This window comes from Mirounga leonina, unplaced genomic scaffold (assembly GCF_011800145.1).
Source record: "Mirounga leonina isolate KUSES-001 unplaced genomic scaffold, KU_Mleo_1.0 Mir_224, whole genome shotgun sequence".
In the NCBI taxonomy this organism is placed as follows: domain Eukaryota; kingdom Metazoa; phylum Chordata; class Mammalia; order Carnivora; family Phocidae; genus Mirounga; species Mirounga leonina.
Window position 1 is genome coordinate 2,658,062 of NW_023270615.1, and position 24,736 is coordinate 2,682,797.

The window sequence follows — 24,736 nt, forward strand, 5'->3', positions numbered from 1 at the left end:
TACTCAAAAATATTGATTTGCATCATGAAAAATAATTCACAGTGTGTTTTATATGAATTATTTTTTAGTTTGGACCTCAAAGAGTCCTAGGTATAAAGAATATATCCTGATTGTATAAGCTGAGATTTAATTGTATAAGAAGCTGAGACTTAAATTCACTTAAACTCATGCACTAACTCAAAACCCCATGTGTTGTGAATTTAGCCTAAAATCACCAACATAAGAACTATATCGAAAGCTATGATGGTTAATTCTACATCAACTTGCCTAGACCATAGGATCTACATATTTGGTCCAGTATTATTCAAGATGTTACATATATGGTATGTATATAGAATACATATAGGATGCACAGACCATCTACAAATACCCAGCCATCTTCTCGGGCACACCAACTAGGATGAAATTGGTTCTTCATGATCCACTCAAGTAGTTAACAGCTGTTGCAGTCTGCCTCAGGAGACCACATTTTTAACCTCTCCTGAACCTCATCCTCAGTGTCAGGGAGACGCTAAAACTGAGTCATCAAGAAGTCAGTCTACTGTATCCAGACCAAGTGTGTGTACACACACACACACACACAAATACACACATCCTATTGACTATGTTTCTCTGGAGAACTAAAATACAGTAAGACAAAAAACAAAACAAAACAAAACTGAGTTTTAAATTGATATGTTTTAATCATCTCAAGGAAATAATTTTATTCCCACAAAATGAGTTTTATTTGTACCAGGATTCCTTTTGACTATATTTCAAAGATGATATACTAATCCAGTGTTTTCACTTACTCATGACACCTTGTGTTTATTATGTATCTGGTATTACAAAAATAGTATGTTCATATAAATTAACAAGCTGAAGTTAAATATTACAACCATGTCTAAACCATGTCTTTCAATTAGTACATGTATACTGAATGCCCCCCAAATATTGATATTAATGATCACTCTTCAGTCTTGCCAACAGCTCGGTCCAGGAAGTTGCAAGAACTATAAGGATCCCAGGACTGCTGGTCCATGGCTCCTACATGTCAGGACAGGCTATCCTGCTACTCCCAAATGTCTGACAAGTCAGAAATCACAAGATGCAGCACTTAGTCTAGATGCATTAGAGTAACTGATTCCAACCTCTCCCTGATCCAGGAGGGGTCAAATATGTTGACCCAGGTCCATACCTGCTGACAATTCAGGTGGATCAGGACAGTGAAAGACCCAATTTCATCTGCCCTGGAAGGCAGCCAGCCCTTTTACAGATGGTCTGCAATATCACCTGAACATGCTGCAAGCATTATTCCTGGAGAAGAGGGGAGCAAAATGGTGTCCCTGCTGCCCCACAGAGATCTGCCTAAGACCTGGGCCTACTAAGGAGAGGATCTGTGCATTATGCTGGGTAAAACATGCTGCCTATGTTTTAAAAGTTTCTATCAGTAGTCTTAAAATATGGAGAGACTTCAATTTTTATCTTAGGAAGATACTTTCTGGGGCACCTGGGTGGCTCAGCTGGTTAAGTGTCTGCCTTTGGCTCAGGTCATGATCCCGGGGGTCCTGGGATCGAGCCCCTGCATCAGGCTCCCTGCTCAGCAGGGAGTCTGCTTCTCCCTTTCCTTCTGCCTCCGACCTCCACTTGTGCGCTTGTGCTCTGTCTCTCTCATAAATAAATAAAGTCTTAAAAAAAAATAAAGAAGATACTTTCCATTTACAAGTTAGGGAGTCTAATATGATCTTATACACTAAGAGCTTAAGGATTTTCAGTTGAGATGATCATGTTTTAAAATCTAAATGTATTTCTGAATTTTAAAATCTGAAACCTTTAAAAATGATCGTTTTCTCTTTTTGAATACATTTTTTTGGGGGGAGAGAAACAGAAAGGAAACTGGGGGTGGGAGGAGGGAAGAGGATTTGCTGAGTAGGCTTCTTAAAGTAACCTTCCAGACAGAGTATGTGCTACTCTCACTTTAGCAAAGCATGTGATACAGTTTTGACTTCCATGCAGTCAAAGGGAAGATAGGAAATTTTGCATAGTTACATTAGAGTTCTGTGAAGCAGTATCAAGCAATAGCTACGTAAAGTTATGCATAAGGAACTGACCCATTTGCCATTTTCATCGTCAACCTCTTCCATTTCTTCTAGGACCTTCTCTAGGTTATTTCACATATTGTCGTGGCTTTAAATACCATCTAGATGCTGATGACTTTCACATTATTTTTTCTAGCCTAGCCCTCTCCACTAAGTTCTAAATTAATATATCCAACGGACTACTTATCAGATCTGATATTTGCTTCCTGTATGGAATTTACCACAATTTATAACTACTTTAATTACATGCCTATGTACTTTTTTATAGTCTAACTATCACACCTCTAACACCGTGACTGCTAACCCTTGCATTAGACTGGTTAGATTCCATGAAGCCAGAGATAATGCCATAGCTTCTTTGCCACTGTCTCTCCATATATAACATTGGACCTAACACAGAGAAGCCATTTAAATGTTTGCTGAATGAATGGAGAACATTCAATGAATTCTAAGTTAATATAGCTACTATTTCAATTTTGACAGAGCTAATCAATATGTAACATCTACACCAAAATATCTTATGTTCCCAAGCAATATTTTTAACCAACGGAACAGAAATCAACAAGCAGAAACAGAAATCAAAAAGTTACCTCCATGGGCTTTAGCTGAGCATTTACATTAAAACAAGGAACTTCCTGGTACCACTCCCAAGATAAATTTCGCTCAACAATCACCTCAAGATTTAATGGCAATAGCAGATCTAGTACTTCCTGGTATGCATCATCAATAAATTGAGTCCTGTAAGTAGAAATAAAATTGTTTTGTTTCATATACATTCATAGTAAAAAAAATTTTTTTTTTTAAAGGTTTTATTTATTTATTTGACAGAGAGAGAGATAGCGAGAGCAGGAACACAAGCAGGGGGAGTGGGAGAGGGAGAAGCAGGCTTCCCGCTGAGCAGGGAGCCCGATGTGGGACTCGATCCCAGGACCCTGGGATCATGACCTGAGCTGAAGGCAGACGCTTAACGACTGAGCCACCCAGGCGCCCAGTAAAAAAATTTTTTAAATTTATCTTTCTATATACAAACAGTAAAAATCAATAATTTTTTTATTTAAAGAAAAATAAAATCTACCCAGCCTCCCAAGTCAAAATGAGAGATACTGCACCCCACCGTGAATTTAGGTAACTTTCTCTGAGCTCAAGTTATCCGTATTATAAAGAAATCAATCTTTAGAATAAGATTTTGCAATATGTTAAAAAAATGCCAAAAATATGTAAGTTGGATAGTAACCCTTAAATGAGAACTATCTCTATATAATTGGAAAACATACATTATAGATGACACCTCATTATAAAAACAACTTAATTCACTCACTTAGGTATGGAGAATACCACATATCCCCTTAACTTGATAGCAAAGTTAGACCATATAAAATGTCTACTTCTGTGGATGAAAAGCAGTTGAATATGGGAAATTTCATATTAAGTTGAAACATATTTGCCTTTCCAAATATTCGTAAGGGTAGGAATGATGCTCCAGAATAATGAAAACAGTAGATTACTGAATGCATTTCAAGTGATAATGTGACCACAGAAGCCTCTCACTGTATGTTCAAGTGACAACTTCAAAGTGGTACTAATAATGTACTTACATTTTAACTAGTGGCAAATTCCAACTGCTTCAACTAGGGTATGTATGAAGCTATGACTGCAGAATTTTAGATTCACTTACTCAAGTGGAGAGAAATATGGGAGTCATCAGGGATCTCTCAGAATGCCTAGTATCACACCATTTTATGAATTAAATGCATGCATGCTTGCATATGGGAATAAGTTAGGAAATCTAAAAGGCCTATAAAGAATATTTTATTTTTTTATTTTTAAAATTTTTAATTTTTTAAATTCCAGTATAATTAACATAGAGTGTTATTAGTTTCAGGTGTACAATATACTGATACAACAATTCTACACATTACTCAGTGTTCATCAAGATAGGTGCATTCATAATCCCTTTCACCTATTTCCCCCATCTCCCCACCTACCTCCCTTCTGGTAACCATCAGTTTGTTCTCTATAGTGAAGAGTCTGTTTTTTATGTTTATTTTTAGTTTTTTCATTTGTTCCTTAAACTACACACGAGTGAAATCCTATATGTCTTCTGAATGACTTATTTCACTTGGCATTATACCCTCTAGATCCATCCATTTTGTTGCAAATGGCAAGATTTCAATTTTCTATAATTCCATAATTTGGCTATAATAAATAATGCTGCAATAAACACAGGAGTGCATATATCTTTTCATATTTGTTTTTCATATTATTTGGGTAAACACCCAGTAGTGCAATTAATGGATCATATGGTAATTTTGTTTTTTATTTTTTGACAAACCTCCATACTGTTTTTCACAGTGGTTGCACCAGTTTGCATTCCTACCTACAGTGCACAAGAGTTCCTTTTTCTCCACATCCTTACCAACACCTGTTGCCTTGTGTTTTTGATTCTAGCCATTCTGACAGGTGTGTGATTATATCTCACTGTGCTTTTGATTTTCATTTCCCTGATAATGAGTAATGTTGGGCATCTTTTCATGTATCTGGGGCCACCTGGATATCTTCTTTGGAGAAATATCTGTTCATCTCTTTGGCCAATTTTTTAAACTAGTGTGTGTGTGTGTGTGTGTGTGTGTGTGTGTGTGTTGAGCTGTGTGTGTTGAGTTGTGTAAGTTCTTTATATATTTTGGATAATAACCCTTTACCAGATATATCATTTGCAAGTATCTTCTCCCATTCACTAAGTTGTCTTTTTGCTTTGTTGGTTATTTACTTTCCTGGGCAGATTTTTATTTTGCTGCAGTCCCAATAGTCTATTTTTGCTTTTGTTTCCCTTGTATGTAACTCTTTTCTCTTGCTGCTTTTAAGATGCTATCACTACTTTTTCCCCATTTTAATTACTATGTATCTTGGTGTGGACCTTTTGGGGATGGTTTTGTTGGAGGCTCTCTCTGCTTCCTGGATCTGGATTTCTGTTTCCTTCCCCAGGTTTGGTAAGGTTTCGCCTATTATTTCTTCAAATACTCTGCCACCTTTTCTCTCTTCCCCTTCTGGGATCCAAATGGTGTGAGTGTTATTACACTTCATGGTGTTGCTGAGTTCCCTTAATCTACTTTCGTTTTTTTATTATTCTTTTCTCTTTCTCTGGTTGCTTGATTGCTTTCCATTGCTCTGTCCCCCAGGTCGCTGATCCATCTTTCTGCTTCCTCTAGTCTATTTATTCCCTCTCATGTATTTTAAACTTCAGTTATTGAGTTATTAACTTCTGACTGGTTCTGTCTTCTTTCTCTTTGTTGAGGCTCTCACTGAAGTCCTCCCCTCTTTTCTCAAGTCCAGTGAGTATCTTTATGACCATTACTTTAAATTCTCTATCAGGTATATTATCTCCATTTTGTTTAGCTCTCTTGCTATGATTTTGTCCTGTTCTTTCATCTGGGACATATTCCTCCATCTCCTCATTTTGTCGAACTCTGTGTCTGTTTCCATGTGTTAGAAAAATCAGCTATGTCTCCTGCTCTTGAAAGTTGTGGCCTTATGAAGAAGTCCTGTAGCATTCTACAGTGCAATGTTCTTTGTTCACCAGAATGTGGTGCTTCAGGAGTATCCTCTAGGTGTTATGTGCACCCTATTCTGAGCTGAATTTGCCTTCAGTCCTGTTGCCTGAGGTGGCTCTCTTTGCCTGTTGTGGGCAGAGTTTGGTCCCTGTGTTGTTAGTAGTCCAGTCTGGGGCCACCTACTGACTTGGGTCAGACCAGGTGTTTGCCAGAGCAGTGGTAGCGATGAACTACAGATGCCTCTCCCTGTGTTGTCCCTGAGCAGCTTTTGTTAGTGGGTGAGACTGCAATCAGACCAGATGTCAGCGCCCAGCCTACTGTTGAGGCCATGGGTGAACCACTGTGTGTGGTTATTTCCCTTCACTTTGGGAGTCACTTTGGAATGGTGCTGGCTGGTACTGCCTGCACACTGCCAGGCCTGTGCCACCTCTTTGGATGGACTCCTGCCAAGGGCATGTTGGAGGGAGAAGGTCCACCAGAGAATGCGGGGGCAGACTGTGTGGTGCCAGCAAGGTTTGCACTGGTCTGCCATGGGAGGGGACATCTCTATATTATTAGGTCTAGGAAAATATTCTCTCCACATTTATTCAAGATTTCTTTCTGGTCATTGGTTAAGTTTTACAATTTTCCTCATAGAAATACTGTAAATGTCTTTTTAAAATTTTACATTGCAATTAATAGCTTTGCAACAAAAAGATTTCAATAAAGGTGGTCACAAATATGAAATACTTATTTGTCTTTATGTGCTTTACTCTGAAGCTGTAACCAAACTGAATTTCCAAATATCAATCAATAGTTCTAAAATCATTTCAGGGGAAATTGGTTATACTCTATAACTGAGTAATTCTATTTCTAGAAATTCATCTGTAGGAAATGAATTATCCTAAAGACATGAGTAGAATGTCATATAAGTATTGATGAACAATTATATCAATCACTATAGTGTTATTTATAACAGCAAAAGAACCTAGGATCATTCTAACACCAGGCAAATGAATTTTTAAAAACCTGTAGAATAAAATGAAATATTTAGAAAAAAAAAATGTTGAACTCAAAATAACATGGAAAAATATAGCATACTGTTAAGGGAAAAAATGAATTTATGATCCAAAATATACAATATAATTCTTATTTTACTCAACTTAAACATATGTGCAGAAATAATGAACTAGAAGAAACACACCAAATTATTAATAGTACTTACCTCTGGGTGGTCATATTGTCAGCAATCTTTTCTGTTCATCCAAGTACCATTTTAAGTTTTTCTTCAGTAAAAGGTTAACTCATTTTTGGACATAAAAATAGTATTTTTAATGCTCTAGAGATATTTAGCGAACTCTTCAAAACAATCTGTTTGTAATATAGGCTCACACCTAGTTTACACCTACCATTTCTTGAAATAAGGCAAGATGTGATTATAGATAATCTTTTTTAGTAAATTTAGACTTTCATACAGTTTAAAAAGTTAATGAGCCATCTAAAGTTTAAATTGTTACTCTTTAGTCTATTATTAAAATAGAAGTCTCTCACCCACTATTTTCCTATGATTTTTGAATTATCTGGACTTGGCTGAACAAATCATTCTACTTTTTCCAATGTCTTCACTAAATGTATTACCTTAACTGAAACCTGGCTTTCCATGGAGCTCTATTAAATAGAGGCCAATTTTTCTCCAACACCCTATCAATCTCAGGGTTAAGAGATATAGAAATCGTTTTCTTTAATTTGCAATGATATTCCCCAACTCTCACTCCTATCCCTTTAAGCATAATATCAACCAGGTCTACCACCTTCTACTTCTTGCTTTAATCAATCAACAACTAGTCAGTGTTTATTTTTGAAGACTTTGAGATTGATGAATCACCAGTTTATAAACCCCTCTCTACATTCTTTTACTCTATCAGTACCCTCTTGTCTTTGATTTCTTCCATCTCCATTATCCATCAACATGATGGATATTTAACAATCTCAATATTTAACAATCCTGTTTCACTACCTTGAGTCACACCTGCTTTTTAAAAATTCAGGCTTGCCTGAATCTAACACCAAATATCAAGTATTACATTAAAAAAATATCATGTACTATTAATTCATGGTTAACAACATCAACAGAGTCCTCAACATTGTCTCAACAACCCCCCTGGATTGCCCCCCATCTCTCTGCCTGCTCTTTCTTAGTCTCTTTTGAGAAATGTATGTTCCTTACATATTGGCATTTGTGAGCATTCTGTCCCGTATGTCCCACTCTAAAAACTGTGTGATAAAGGCTTTAATAACTACCTAAATATTACTAAGGACTCCCATATCTAGAAGTCCAAACACTCTAATATCCACACACATGTCCAAGTGCCTTCCAATCTCTTTCTATATATCTCCATATCAAAGTCAGACAACAACTTCCAAGTTATTTTGCCCAATAGAGAACTCAATGTCTCTACTCAATGGTTTTTTCTGCATTGCTCTGTCTTATCTCCGTGAACTGCATTATTACCAAATACTGAATTTTACAAACCTGCAACCCAAAGTCAAATTTAACTTCTCTCCTTGAATCCTAACATCCATTCAACAATCTCTGACTATAAATTCTACTTTTAAATTTCTCTTTACTGGTTAGTTCTCCACTACGTCACTTCCCTACCCTAGACAGCATTATATATAATTCATATGTGAATCACTCTAGTAGTTAGTAAACCATTCTTTCAACCTCCAGTGTTGTCTCCTTTTCACCTGGTTTTCTACAACCCCTCCAAAATCTAAATGTGATCCTAGTTTTGTGCATCAGCTCAGTAAATTCATTAAATAACACCTACCTCAACAATGAGGTAGGTACTAAAAAATATTTATTCATCCTTTGTAAAGACTGTTATTAAACTTCTTCCTAGCACAGTACCTGGGATATACTAGGTGCTTAGTAAGTACGTAAATACTCAATTGATGAAAATTTCTCCTTCCATCCAAGATGAAATAATGTGAACCAAGCTTACCATCCTGCCTGAAACAACTCCCCCTCACCAAAAAAACCCACATAAAAAACATTAAGAAGTGGTTTTCAAGACACAGAACATCAGGCAACTGTCATTTCTGAGAGGTGGTAAAAAAAAACAAAGTAAGCCCTAGGATTGCCCCAACTTTCATTGTTTTGAGATAATTTACAGGCCAGGGCAAAGGGAGGGGTAAGCCAGGAAAAGACTGGCAAAGTCCACCAAGTTGAGAAGACAGAGCTGAGAGTCCAAAAAGAACAAGGCAGCTAAGTTCATATGGTAAATGCCAGAGAGAAGAGCTATAGAGAGGAACTCTGAAATTTTAACACTAAGTGTCTACATTAGATATGTTCAAAGCGGTAATCTTACCTACCACCAAAAGATACCTACAAAAGGAGCAAAATTAAACCGAAAGTAAGCAGAAAAAAATAATATATATCAGAGAAGAAATCAATGAAAAAGAGAAAATCAAAAGGTAGTTCATTAAGATTAGTAAAATGACATAAAATTATAAATATCAAGAATAATGGGGAAAACACTACAGATATTAATGAATAACAGGAGTATTATGGACAACTTTATGCCATAAAATTTTACAACTGAGATGAAATGGACAAATTTTTTGCGAAAAAATTAAAGATCACTTAAGAAAAAAAATAATTTTAATAGTCCTGAGTTTATTAAAGAAATGGAAATTGCAGTTGAAAATCTCCCACAAGCAAATTCCAGGCCCAAATGGCTTCAATGGTGAATTCTACCAAACATTTAAGAAATACTACAATTGTACACAAACTGTCACATATGTATCCATGTCAAAACTTTTCAAACTGTATACTTTAAAGATACGCAATTTATTACATGCCGATTATATCTCAATATAGCTGCCTTAAAAATATTCAACTAATAGAAATAAGGGCCAGGGGAACCTGGCTGGCTCACCGGTAGAGCATGTGACTCTTGATCTAAGGGTCATGAGTTTGAGCCCCATGTTGGGCATAGAGCTTACTTAAAAATTAAAAATAAACTAAAATTAAAATTAAAATTAAAAATAAAAAAAATAAAGAAAGAAGGGCTGGAGGGAGCCAGACCAGCCAGAGGTCAAAGAGAAGTAGAGGTAGCAAAATAAGGGGAATGAGACAAGGAAAATGAGATCAAAGAAAAATGACGGGGGAAGAAGAGGGCAAGTGAGTGGTATAAATAGAGACGGATCCAAGTCAGAAAAGAAAGAGAGTGCTAAATCTAGAACAGGTGATTAGAAATAGCATGGAAACACAGTTAAGTAGTTCTGGAACTATTCACTTATTCTCCTAATTTGTATTAGGAGATTCACTTATTCTCCTAATTGATAATCCTATGCCCAATGATTGCATATGATTGTATTCTACTGTGTTTTATTTTGTTTTAAATTAGAGCATCAGATCCACAGCACGAAGCTGATAGAGTAGTTTGAACAATGCTGTATTTACAAAGTGAGTAAATGTATATTAGAAATTATCTCACTTTTTTCTTAACCTTGTAATTTACAAAGAACTACAAATAAGCACAAATATACATCCTCAGATAATAAATTGTACAGTGTTCCTAATTACCTAAGGAGTGATTTTCAAATACCATCTAGGTTTTCAAAGAACTGGAAGAGTATAATAGATCTTGCCAAAAACCCTGGGGAAGAAAAATATCTCAAAATTCAGTAGTTACATAAAATAAAATTTCCCTGTAGACAGAAGACTCAGGATACCAAAACCTTTAATGTAAAAAGTTTGAAAACGATTGCATTCTCCACAAATGTACTTAAAAAAGCTTACCTGTAGAGTCGCATTTCACTCAACCTTATTGTTATCAAATCAATAACGGGTGGGGGGTTGCTCTGGCTCTCTGTTATTATATGGAATGTGTTTGTCATTGTAATTAGTCCAAAATCAGCAACAAAAACATTTTCAGAAACTGGAGACTGTGGGATGACCACCACTGGGGCTTTGATGTTAACATCCAACGCCATTCTAGAACTCCTCTGTGCCAATTCTTTTACACCAGTAGCAGCCATTCCTGCTGCCTGAACAGTAGCCTCAGCCAAGGCTTGTTTAGCCGCTTGAAAATTATCTATAAAAGCCTAAAAGATAACAGAATTATATTCTTATGGTTACCATTAATTAATGATTGTTAAATGTATCTTGATAGTTTTGATTTTACCTCCATGAGAAAAATTTTTTCTTGGTACAACCAAGCATTCTTTATTCAAAGTCTGGTTGTCCGTATTAAATCTCAATTTTCTGCAATAAAAGTTGAGAAACACCAGGATACAGAAACATAGTGAAAAAACAAAAATCTTGTCCCTGGAACAGAGCAACATGCGGATATTGCAAGGTTTCACTGGCAACTCCTTCCCTTTATTATCTCACTTTTCCTAATGGCTAAGGAAGCACACTTTATTTCCCAATAGAGCCTCAATGGACAGACAGCTTATTTATGTTTGTAAGATAAAAAGTAACTGAAAAAATAGTAAAATATGTTTGTCAAGAACTCTAAAGTTTAATTCTGAACTCTAAAAAATACTTCAGTAACATAAAATATATCTAGAATTATACTTAATTTTAAAATTGTATTTCATGTTTCAAAACAATTCATTTTCAGTAATTTTTGAGTGAAAGGCAGGGCTTAGGGACATAATGATTTTTATTTATAAAAATAAATCAGAACAAATAAAAATTAGACCAGGGATGCTTGTTCATCTTTACTATTTGTGTATGAAAAAAATTTATGGCTATAGAAAAAATTGCATTGTAACCTCAATTTAAAAGATCACAAAAACAGCAATATTATTTATTTAGAATCAACTGATTATCTAGTTTATACACCAAAATTTACAGAAAACATTTTTTAAAAAAAGTGAATACTGAAGTCATAGAGACAGGTAGGACACTCACAGGAAAAAATTATCAGCTGACAGCAAGGGAAAAACACCGGAAAAAAACAATGAAAAGGAGAAAAAGGACTCAAACACCTTATGGCAAGATCATACAAAGATTCATTTTCAACTCTTTAAAGCCCCAGATGATTACAGTTATAATATGCAATAGAAACTATAATTTCCATAATGATTACATGAGACCAAAACAAACTTCAATTATATATTTAGTATTTTTAATTATAATTTTAAGTCAGGTAAAACAAAGACTTAAACCAATTACATATAAAGAATTCAATTGATATATATAACAAATCCTATATATGGTATATAACGTACATTTAATACATTAGTATGCATGTTTGAATTAACTGGACTATTCCTATGCGAAAATGATTTTATATAAATAACACACTATGCATTTCAGTTATGATAAAGGATACCCAGAAAATTACGAAAAATCAGGAAAAAAAAAAAAAGCAAGGAATTTTTGCTCTTTACCAATATGTCTGACACCCGGCAATTTCCAACTAGTAGGAAAAAATAAAAAATTTGATAAACATACTTACCAATATAGAATAAAGAAATTTTGTGACAAAAACTACTTCAATGCAACCAACAGTTAAATTAATTTGAATGTCAACCACATTCATATCTGTGTATGCAGAACCAGCAGTTGCATCCACAAAAGAAATCACTCTGAAGCTAAAAACTTCTTTTCCAGTGATGTAAACAGCCTTAATGAGGGAAAAGTTAACTGTCAGAATCCATTTTTAAAATGTGCTTTCAGTACAAAAATAAAGCACAAAATAATGAAACATACATACATATTTGGAAAATCTTCTAAGTAGTCAAGCCAAGTACAAATAAAGCAGTAATTCTAACACTGTTTTTCTGTTTGTTTTGTTTTAACATAGGCCCCACACCCAGTGCAGAGCCCAACGCAGGGCCTGGACTCACAGCTCTGAGAGTGAGATCTGAGCTGAGATCAAGAATTGGTCGCTCAACCAACTGAGCCACGCAGGTGTCCTCTAACACCTTTATCAGAACCTACACTGCAAGGTTTTTCAAATTGGTGATGGCAACTTCCTTTGTGGGTCATGAAATTAGTTTAGTAGGTCTGGCCCAACATTTTTTTTAATGGAGAACACTGAAGAAAAATGATCAGACCATATATTTTCATTTAGTGCGTATACTTGTATAATGAGAGTTGCCATATGAATGTTATTATTTGGTCACTGCAGAAAGTTTGAAAAACGCTGTACCTCTGCAACTTAATGAAACCTACTTCCTTGATTTGAGATACGTGAATAGGTTTTCCAGATTTTTCAAAAATCTCCTCCTATCACTATACTCTTACTAGTTTGTGAAGGGTCATCTCAACTGCTGAACAAGACTTACCTAAAGCAGTTTGAAATCTCAAGCTCTGCAATACTAGTGAAAAATGGTAGAAACAACAGCACATGTGAAATGTCAAAAATATTTTGGAAGATGGACATATCATGAACTAATTTCGTTGATTTACAGCTTTCTTGACCCTCCTAAATGCTAGAAGGCAGAAAGCTGAAGAGCCATCAACAAGCAAATGAATTCCAACATGGAACAAAGAAAACCTAAGGAACCAAAGAAATTAAGGAGCTCTGAAGGCTGAGGTGCAAGATGAGGTTGAAAAAAGTCTACAGGAATTCTGCTTCTGGCTCAGATGTAGAATGCTAGGCAGAGGCCCATTCCAAACTTAACAGCAACCACAACAACAACAAAGAACCAGATAAACTATAAAATCATAACTTTTCTTAAAAACCATTATAAATTTGAGGCTACAACCAACCAAGCAGCCTAAAATCTAAGGATAAAAAAAGTACCTTCAGGAGAGACAGAATACAAGCACCAGCTCACCTGTGTTAAGGGGAAGGAGAAAGAGATGCCAGGTACCATACAAGCTAGATAAGAACTCAGCTAAAATGGTAAAGGTGGACTATGGACTAATGTGAGATACAGAATCTCTGGCAGCCACAAATCCAAGAGGAGTTCACTCCCAGTTGCAAGGACTTCACTGGGAGCTCTCTGCTGGGAGCTTATGAGAAATACTGGGGGCAGAGTAGAAGATGAGAGAAAGCTTTCCTTGGTTATGACCCTGGAAGAGGGAGAAGTCTTCACTACAAAAAGGGCCAAAGGACCACCAGGATTATTCTCTTCTCAAAACAAAACCTTAAGAAACTAGGAGAGGGACACCTGGGTGGCTCAGTCAGTTAGCGTACGACACTTGGGTTTTGGCTCGAGTCATGGTTTCAGGATCCAGAGATCCAGCCCTGCCTAGGGCTCTGTACTCAGTGGGGAGTCTGCTTAAGAATTCTCTCCTTCTCCCCCACCCCTCCCCCCATTCACACAAACTCTAAATAAATAAATAAATAAATCTTAAAACAAAACAAAAAACCCTAGGAGAAAGGCAATACTTTGTTGCCTCGGGAACAGGTGAAGATACTACACCTAAGGGGCTAGGATAAAAGAAAACTCCTTCTACACTCATGGGGAAAAATCTTCTAGGGGCCACACCATTCTAGGTCACCTTCTCCTAGGGCAGGGAAGAATATTCTCTCCCACATAGGAACTACAAAGATAGGAGTCAGATACCATGGAAAAGAGGGACAGATTCATCAAGAATGTCCTATTTTTTTTTTTAAAGATTTATTTATTTTAGAGAAAGAGCGCATGCAAGCAGGGGGACGGTAGAGGGAGAGAGAAGCAGACTCCCTGCTGAGTGTGGAACCTGACACACGGCTCCATTTTAGGACCCTGAGATCATGACCTAAGCTGAAATCAAGAGTCGGATGCTTAACTGACTGGCCACCCAGGCACCTCACAAATGCCTAAAGGAACAGGTATGGCTAGGACTGAAACAGGACTAGGACAACTGACAAGCCTACCCAAAACACCTCCCCCACAACAAAATACTCACCATCAAGCAGGCAAGCACTGATGAAAAAGCAGCAGTAAACTATCATCAAAGAAAGAGTCAAGAGTACAGAAAGAGAAATTCCTAAGGTATGGAAGTAGAGGGAAGACCAAATGCATAGCATGGAGCAGCATTCCAGGAACAAAGTCTCCCATCCTAAGCACAAAATACAGCTGAAGGAATCTGAAGTAGTGGTATAATTAAGGCAATCATATTAAACAAGAAAACACAAACCCAGCTCAGCTCTCCATTAAATCGTCTCAACCTCCATGCTAATAGCCTAGCAGAAAAAGTACCCATTATCAGACATAAATACTACTCATTTCAGTATGTGTCCCATACATGATCTCTCACATTCAATCAGTAACTAAGATACACCGCAAAAAGCAAGGAAAAAGAAAACCCAACAAATGACAAAGAAATCAACAGGACCAGGCCTGCCTGTAACACACATGTTGGAACTTTCAGGCAGTGAAGTTTAAGTTCCTATGATTAATACGGTAAATGCTTCTAGTAGAAAAGGTGGAAAATATGCATGAACAGATGAATATCATCAAAGAAAGAGAAAGAAGACTCAAGAAAATATTTAAGATTAAAAAAAAAAAACTTGGTAACAGAGATGAAGAATATCTTCTATGGGTTAATACGTGGGTTCAACAGAGCCAAGGATAAAAATCAGTGAACTTAAGAACAGCTTAATAGAAATTATCCAAACTGAAACAGGAGGAAAAAAAATGGGGAAAACACTGAACAGATCAATCAAAGGTTGTGGGACAATGCCTAACAAGAATCTAGTAAGAATTTTTGGAATCCAAGAGGAGTAAGAACAAGGAAGGAATGGAAAAGAAAAAGGAGGGGGGAGGAAAAAGAGGCAAAAGAACTATTTGAAAAGATAATGAAAAATAATGTAGACAAATGCAAGAAGCTCAGAAAACCCCAAAAAGAATAAATATTATAATATACTTACATACACCTAGACACACCATACACAAATCCTGAAAGCAGGCATATAAAAATGAGAAATATGTACAAAGGAAAGAGATAATATTACAAAATTCTTGTCAAAACCATGTATAAGAAAGACTAATGCAGCTACATCTTTAATAAGAGTTTGAAATGGGAGGAAAAAAGCCCTATCAACACAAAATCCTATACCCAGCAAAAATTTCAAACAGAAAATGAAAGTGAAATAAAATTGTTTTTTTGGTGTTTTGGGTTTTTTTCCGGTTCTCATCCCTCCTTCCCCCAAAAAGCTGAGAGAATCCAGTACCAGCCGACTTGCATTGTAAGAAATGATAAAGTTCTTCAAGGAGAAACAAAATTGACAGAAATCTGAAGCTACATGAAGAAATTAGTTCCAGTGATGGCTAGAGTAAACTTAAATATAAAAGATCTTTTTTAAAAAAATTAATTTCTCTAAAGAAAACTGACTAAACCAAAATCAGTACATATGTATTATGGATTTTCAGTTTACACAAAAATAAAACATAGTACAATAATGTCATGGAAGATAAAAATTAGGAACTGATAGTATTATAAGATATACATGAAGTGGTAAAACATTATTACAAGGTAGACTGTGATTAAAAATATGTATTGTAAAACCCAAGGGAAATCATAAAATCAATGATAAACAATCCAAAATTAGGTTAAATGAGGGGAAGCAATATAACAAATAGAACAAAACCAGAAAACAGAAAACAATTAGAGAGCAAATTTCAAACCAACCATGTCAATAATTGGATTTTTTTAAATGGCCCAGACATCAATTAAAAGTAAGAGATTGTCAGACTGGATAAAGAAGCAAGATTGAAATACATGCTGCCTCTGAGAAACCCACTTTAAATATAAAGACAGATTAAAAGCGAAAGGACAGAAAAAGATATACCATGCAAACACTAATCAAAGAAATCTGGAGTGGCTATATTATTACTACCAAAGCAGACTTCAGAATAAGGGCAATTACGAAGGACACAGAGAGATACTCCATAATCACAAAAGGGTCAATTCACCTTGAAAATATAAAGTTCTATATATGAGATCTCTCAACATATGAAGCAAAAATTGAGATAAGTGAAAGGAGAAAGAGAAAAATCCACAGTTGAAATTTATCAAGGAAGGATTGTTGTCAACCAACCTACATGCTCTGACATTTATGGAACATGCAACCCAGTGACACCCAGATATACACAATAATTTCAAGTGTACTTGGAGCATTCACATTTTATGGCCCATAAAACAAACACTAACATGTTTAAAAGAACAAAAAAAGTTTCTTCTCTTACAACAGATTTAAACTGGAAATCAGTAACAGAAAGAAATCTGAAAAACATCTCAAAATATTTGGAGGTTAAACAACAAACTTCTAAATAAACCATGGGTAAAAGATAAAGTTATAAGAGAAATTAGAAAATATTTTGAACTGAATAAAAATAAACATATCAAAATTTATAGGATACAACTAAAGCAGTGCTTAAAGGAAAATTTATAGCAGTAAATGCCTGTATTAGAAAATAAGATCTCAAATCAATAATCTAAGCTTCTACCTTAAGAAACTAGGAAAAGAAGAAATTAAATCCAAAGCAAGCTGAAGGTAGGAAATAAAGAGGAGAAATAAATGAAATTTAAAACAAAGAACAATGAACTGAACCCAAAGCTGGTTCTTTGAAAAGATTAATAAAATTGATGAATCTCTAGTCAGACTGGGTCAAAAAAAAAAAAAAAAAAAAGACAAAAATTAAAATTGCATATGCTAAGAAAGAATCAGACTCAAAAGGTACATACTGCAGTATTCCATTTATTTAATGTTCTGGAAATGGCAAACTACAGGGACAAAAAACAGACTCCTAGTGCTAGGGTGGGGAGAAGGGGTAACTACAAAGGGCAGGAGTAACTTCTGGGAGGTGAGAGATCAAATCTATTATCCTTAAAGGTGTTGGAAGTTACAGTTGTAGGCAGTTGTAGGTGTTCAACAAAACTCCAGGAACTATGCCCTAAAAAGGGTTAATTTTACTAAATGTAAAGTAAACCTGGATTTAAAAAGGAGAAAAGAAACCAGGAAAGAATTCTATAGAATGGTTACTGCGGCCCTTTATGGCCTCCCAAATATGCCAAGTACCTTTCTGCCACAAACCCGAGCTGCTATTTCCTCTACCTGGAATGCTCTTTCCACATCTACAATTGATTCAGATTTCACTCAAATGTTCAGAAAGGGATTTCCTGATAATCCTAAGACAATATTAGAATCACTATCATATTATCCTACTTTATTGGTTTTCAAAGCACTTATCACTCCCTAATAACATTTTTTATTATTTACCCCAGGAGAGGGGCTTTGCATCTTTTGTTGACTGTAATATTCCAAATATTGCTAATAAAATAACAGACTATTTTCCACAAGTCACCTGAGTGACCCTGTGACTACCCCCCTCCCCTCCCCCACTAAAGCCCAAGAGAAGAAAAGAAATTTGCTTAAGACAGAGTTTAGAGTAGAGAGGATATGGCATAGGAGATACCACGTGCAAGAAACGGGTAAATAAAACTAAAAAATGTGCATTTTTAGTAAAAATCTGTAAATTGGAAGGTGAGGTCTCCAACATTCTTCAACCATTCTAGCTCCTAGAATCTAGACTATCAGCCTTATATTTATAGTACTTTTCTCAAAGGAAACTCTTCGGCCTATGAGAAAAAAAATAACCTTTATCCTCAATTTTTTAGGCCATAAAATTACCGTATCAGTGCCTGATCATCTACTGTTACATCTATCTGTCCAAACTCCAATAATCAGAAATAAATACATATCACCCAGAATTAACGAACATTAATAAGTGGGTAATCTTTGTAAACATTCACTTTTAAAACACTTCTGTAAAAAAGATATAAGAAACTAATTTACAATGAGATCTTATTTCATAAGAATGTTAGATCAGCTAGAATCCTCAGATTCTATGTTTTTCTATATTATTTATAACACACATAAATAACAATTATCTGTACAATGGTTCTAGGGTAAATAGAGGATGATGCTTCAGGGCAGATTCAAATAGTCAGAGAACTCTAGGTATCCTTTACCCAATTTCCCAAAAAAGCTGAGGGGGCTAAATACATTATTATGCCCAAAACCCATTCAGGGCACAACAGTCTGTCATGGCACAGTAATTAGGAAGCTTTGGGATGGGGCAAAATGTTGTCCAATTCCTTGACATGTGGAGAGTTACCGAACCAAGGCAGTTTGTTTAAAAATCATGTACATTGGAGGGACACCTGGGTGGCTCAGTTGGTGAAGCACCAAGACTCTTGGTTTCAGCTCAGGTCATAATCTCTGGGTCATGAGATCGAGCCCCGCATTGGACTCTGTGCTCTGCATGAAGTCTGCATGGGATTCTCTCCCTTTCCCTTTCCCTCCCCTTCTGTTCCCCAGCCTCTCCTTCCTACCCCCACATGCACTCTCTAAAATAAATAAAATCTTTAAAAAAATACATAAAAAATTATGTACACTAGAATCAAAGTCAAAAAATTATGTACACCCAGAGTAGGGAGAGGGAAACGGGGATGGGGCAATAAGACCGAAGTAAGAAACTTCATTTTGTAGCTTTTTGTAAATTGATTTTTTTTTTAACCTTATAGATGCATTAGTAATAAAAATAAGGAGAAAAAAGTAAATGCCTTCGGTTACATTATCAGTTCCATTACTAACTACTTGTATGACTTTTAGTAGATGGACTTATTTACGTGAGCTTTACTTCCTAGACAGGGCAAATAAAATGGATAATCTACTTCTTAAATGCTTTAGTACTTTGTTTTTTCCTTAAATAAAAGCAATAGAAGCACATTAAATCATGGATTCCAGAAAATTTCTTGTTCCTTATTACTGTGGACTACACACATTTAATGCTATGGCACTCTTTTTATCTCACGCTAGTAAGCCGGAAGAAGAAAATATAAAGAGTAAGGATTTTTATTTAACATAAAAATCAGGTCATCCCTGTATCTCATCGGTTTTATTAGCTAAGCGTATTCACTTACTTCCTTTCACACTCCAAACTCTGACTTCGTGACTCCAGAAGTACCTCAGCCTTTTCTGATCCTACTACCTGATATTCTCTTCACTCTCTTAAATATACCATCTCACCTAGAGGCTCCGCTGTTCAAAAATTACCTGCCCAACTCTACAACAGTATCTGAACCAAGAACCTTACCGACTTATATCCAGTACTAATACCTGTCCCTTCGACCACTAGCCATCCAGTTCAAAGGCCTCTGTTAACATTGTGAACAGCTATACCACAGTGGGCACCCATGAAAATAAGCTTAAAAAATAATCTCATCTGTTCAATCTGACTTCATACCCTCTGCTCTTGAAATCTGAAATGCATCACAAGGTTCACAGTATTTGAAGAGAAGAACAAAAAGAAAACAAAACGAGAAAGGTATTTACTAACTGCCCCTCTTCAGCCCCCAACTATGTTTCAGGAGCATTATGTAAACTTATTTATGAGATACTTAATCCCCATTTTACAAATAAAGAAACAGAGTTTTAGTTTAGGTTACTCAACTGCTAAGGAACGGAGCTAAGATACAAACCCAGTTATGCCTAACTCCAAAACCCTTCCACTTAATAACCCACATTGCTAAATTCTGACACCTAATTTATACCTATGACCAATGTTTAAGGACAAGCATATTTAATGAGATACTATTAAGTAACATAAACAAATTCATACCTTTTTGTATACAGCTGTCTTATCAGAATCCAAAACAATTATATTCCTTAGCTTTGCATTTATTTCAGTTGCAGCAGGCCTCATAATGATCTCAGAATCAAGCCCTAAGGGAATACAAGGATGATTAAATGGCTTTTCTTTCATTTAATAGTTGTGAATTAATTTTTCCTGAAATTTTATTACCTTCGATCTTAATTTCAGCAATGTTACGTTTCTGATCTTGAATAAAGATCTGTAAACAAGATAATTCTGCTAAAATCTGCAAGGTAATAACATCTTCGTTCTTGGATAATTTTAAAGCTGCAAAAAAAAAATTGTAAAACATAAGGAAAAAGTTTAGTAGTCACCTCACTACCCTTATAAAGTAACTGAAGTATAAGAAAAATTAATGATAATACTAGAGGAAAATCTGATTTGCCATTCCACTGAAAGCAAGCTAGATATCCCCACTTAATTAGGAATTCTAAAAAAAAAAAAAAAAAAACAAAAAAAAACCAATCAAACCTAATGAAAACAAAGCCAAACAAATCAGACACAACAAAAAAATTGGTTCCTAGATGAGACTAACATTTGAAACTAAAAAATTATAGTTGTAAAATCAGAAATCATTTGAGACACAATGATCACAAGGTAATACTTCTCACTGTCAAACCTGCAACTTTTCATTGCTTAAAAAGTACTTAATTAAAAAACACTGAAATGATTCAAATTTTCTTAGTTCTATTTTTCTAATCTAAGATTATGATATTAAATGCATTAATTTTAATCCAAATCAAACACTAGCACTGTATAATATCTGACTAAAAAGAATAATATGATAAATAAAAGCCACATTTTCTTAACTGGTAATTACTTTAAGTATCATTTTCTAAAATTTACCTGGTATATAATAATCTTTCTAGATATTAATCTAGGCAATAGAATTCTGAAGCCAATATTATGCATGAATAATAAAGCAAAAGCTAATTTATTATTGATCCACATGGTAAAAAACTTAGAAGCTGAATTTTAAACATACACATTTTTTTAACGACCTCTCCTTTGTCTTCAGTCTCTGCAACAGACACTGTGGCTGGTTTTTCTTCCAATTGTGGAATTATATTACTAAAATAATTTATTGTATTCAGAAGTGCTTCAGTATGTAAATGAATATCCAAAGAGGAAAAATTCACCTAAAGAACAAAGCTGATTTTAGTAATAGGTCAATAAATATTTGTTTGCTGCTCAGTATAAGGCACTATGGTTTGTGAATTATAATAGAATATTTATAATATTCCATTTTTATCCTCAAGGATCATACAGTTCCAGTTATAAAACAGTTTTCATAATATATTTACTTAGAAATACAGTATCTAAATTAAATTATTATTCACTCATACCTTAATCAGTTGCACAGCATTGTTATAAGTACTTTTCAAGTTGGGTAGGTTCTTTTCAGCCTATCCAAAGAGAAAAAAAAGCAAATCTGTTTGACTATCTAGGAAGACATATAGTATATCCAATTGCAACTTCATAAGGGCCTTCCTAATTCTTCCTCTTTGCAACAGAATTGTCTATCAAGTGTCCAAATACTGTGCATTATCTTTAGATCTAGAATGCTTCTGTCATATAAAAGCTATTAAATGCATAAACAACAAAAACTCTAAAATATCTACATCAATAATAGTAAAAATGGTCTTAAAAGCGATAAAATACTCTTTCGGCATTGTTATTATGATAAAGCATTTTTTTAAATATTTATTTTAGAGAGAGCATGCATGAGGATAGGAAAGTGCAGAGGGAGAATAAGAAACTTTAGAAGAATCCTCACTGAGAACATGACCTGAGCTGAAACCAAGAGTCCAACACTTACCCAACTACATCACCTAAGCGCCCCTAATTATTTTTTTAAGATTTTATTATATTTATTTTAGAGAAAGAGAGAGTGAGCGAGAGACAGAGTGCACAAGTGTAGGGGGGAGGGACAGAGGGAGAGGGAGCGAGAAACCCAAGCAGACTCCATGCTGAGCAGAGAGCCTGAGGTAGGGCTTGATCGCACAACCCTGAGATCATGACCAGAGGGGAAACCAAGAGTGGGAAGCTCAACTGACTGTGCCACCAAGGCGCCCCTATGATAATTATTAAATTAATGTGGCACTTACATAAAAATAGGTCAATGAAAACATGGAATAAATCTTAACTAGACCCTAGTACATAGAAAAACTTAACAAATGATGAAATGAGTACCGTAAGTCAATAGAGAAGGAATAGAGTCATTGAAACCAGGAAAATGAGGCAACTTCAGGTAACAGTGGGTAATCAAATGAAAGCCTCATCTCGTATCATATGCCATAATAAATTCCATCAAGATTAAAAGGTTTGGGTTTTGGGGCGCCTGGGTGGCTCAGTTGGTTAAGCCTCCAACTCTTGATTTCGGCTCAGGTCATGATCTCAGGGTCATGAGATCAAGACCAGCATTGGGCTCCATGCTCAGAGGGAGTCTGCTTGAGATTATCTCTCCTTCTCTTTTCACCCCCTCCCCTATCCCCCACCCCAATGCATGCTCCCCCTCTCTCTCTCGCAAATAAAATAAGACTTTAAAAAAAAAAAAAAGGTTTGGGTTTTTTTTGGGGGGGTTATCTGATGGAGGGAAAAAACTCAAAACTTCATGTCAGTTCTACTTAGAACAGAGGCCTATTATTTTTCTATATTGTTTATAAATTAAAACAAAGGATGACAAAATAAGAAAACCTTAAAGTTTCAGGAGTTTTAGGAAACACATTAAAATGAACATTAAGCTGAATCTAACTAAACTTACAAAAATCGATTACAACATTAGTCACAGCAAGCATACAAACCACTTACCTTCACATATTCCAATGTTAGCAGATCTTCCATCGTATTATCCAGTGTTGTAATCAAATAAATTGGTTTCTTGTTTGCATCTAAAAAGGGAGTTTTTAAATTACTCTTTCATATAAAAAAATAACAGAAAATAAATATCAGCAACAATAATAAAATATAACTGGAAAAGAAGAATTTCCTGAATCAGTTCTGGGCCTTGGATCCTACCTTACCCAAATCAGGTCCCTCCTCCTTTATTATAAACTCTTAAGCTGTAATTTCTCCCCACAATTCCCTTCCGATCACCTATGCCACAATGTGAAACAATCTTACCCTTCTAAACTTAGATAGGAAGGAAGGTAAAAAAAAAAAAAAAAAAAAAGTAGCAATCAGTTAAAGAAAAAACAGAGTAATTATTATGAGCAATGAGTAGACATGAAGGGAATTGTGGCCTTGAGCCACAGAAATACCTAAAAAGAAAATCATCAGACTCTCTGAAAACCTATTATTTTTGAGAAGACAGATCAGGTATGTGATGAGAAACTAAGTTTTTCTGTATATTAGTTTAGAGTAGAATAAACCCCATTGCCATATAATTAGTCTTTACTACTTGTATTCTTGATTCTGATCAAAACTCAAGAAAATAGTAGGAAAACTGCTGTAAAACAGTATTTTGTATAAGGGCTTTAAAACTATCACCACCAAATTACATATGACTATTCAAAATCAGTATCTAGATAGTGGGAGAAAGGAGTACAAACCAATCATAATACTTTTGAGGAAAAATGCAACATATTCCAAAGAATCTTCCAGATTTAAGTTTATTAGCTATTCAGCCAGCTTTCTACTTCAGATGCTACTTGCATTTCAAACCTTAAAAAGGTCCTGACTTTTCTCACACATTTATTTATCCACAAAACTATTTACTGATCATTTGTAAGAAACTATGCTATTCACTTGGTTTTCTGCTATTGAGTTATAGGAATTCTTTATATATTTTGGATATTAACCACTGATCAGACTTATGATTTGCATGTATCTTCTCCCACTGAGTAGGTTAACTTTTCAATTGGATGATGGCTTCCTTAGCTGTGCAGAAGATTTATTTAATGTAGTCCTACTTGTTTAATTTTGTCTTTGCTCTTGGAGTCAGATCCAAATAATCAACACAAGACTAATGTAAAGGCACTTACTGCCTATATTTTTTTCCAGAAGTTTGATGGTTTCAGGTCTTCCATTCAAGCCTTCAATCCATCTTAATTTTTGTGGATGGTGTAAGATAGTAGTCATAGTTCAGTTTCATTCTTTTGAGTATGGCTGCCCAGTTTTCCTAGCACCATTTATTAAAGAAACTATCCTTTCCTCATTTTATATTCTTGACTCCTTTGCCAAAAGTAATTGACCATATATGAATGGGTTTGCTTCTAGACTGTTTTTGGTTCCATTGATCAATGGGTCTGTTTTTATATTGGTACCATAATGTTTTATTTTATATCAGTAGCATAGGAAAATTTGTAAAATATTTTGATCTCAGGGAACACGATGCCTCCAGTTTTTTCTTTCACAAAACTGCTTTGGGTATGTGGGGTGTTTTGTGGTGACATACAAAATTAGAAGTGTTTTTTCTATTTCTGTGAAAAATGTCATTGGAATTTTGATAGGGATTGCATTGAATTTGTAGATTTGCTCTGGATAATATAAACACTTTAATCATGTTAATTATTC

General features: G+C 35.2%; 1 protein-coding gene across 3 annotated transcripts in view; it reads right to left on the reverse strand.

Annotated features, from left to right (window-relative positions):
- Positions 1 to 24,736, reverse strand: part of VPS13A (vacuolar protein sorting 13 homolog A) — a 266,825-nt gene that overhangs the window by 115,816 nt on the left and 126,273 nt on the right. For all 3 annotated transcript variants that reach the window (XM_035029011.1, XM_035029013.1, XM_035029012.1), the window contains 8 exons: positions 23,033 to 23,112; positions 21,568 to 21,627; positions 21,207 to 21,360; positions 20,372 to 20,488; positions 20,189 to 20,292; positions 12,082 to 12,249; positions 10,413 to 10,717; positions 2,669 to 2,816 (listed from right to left, as the gene is read on the reverse strand). In XM_035029011.1, the coding sequence (XP_034884902.1) occupies positions 2,669 to 2,816; positions 10,413 to 10,717; positions 12,082 to 12,249; positions 20,189 to 20,292; positions 20,372 to 20,488; positions 21,207 to 21,360; positions 21,568 to 21,627; positions 23,033 to 23,112 (1,136 nt within the window). The remainder of the gene's footprint in view (positions 1 to 2,668; positions 2,817 to 10,412; positions 10,718 to 12,081; positions 12,250 to 20,188; positions 20,293 to 20,371; positions 20,489 to 21,206; positions 21,361 to 21,567; positions 21,628 to 23,032; positions 23,113 to 24,736) is intronic.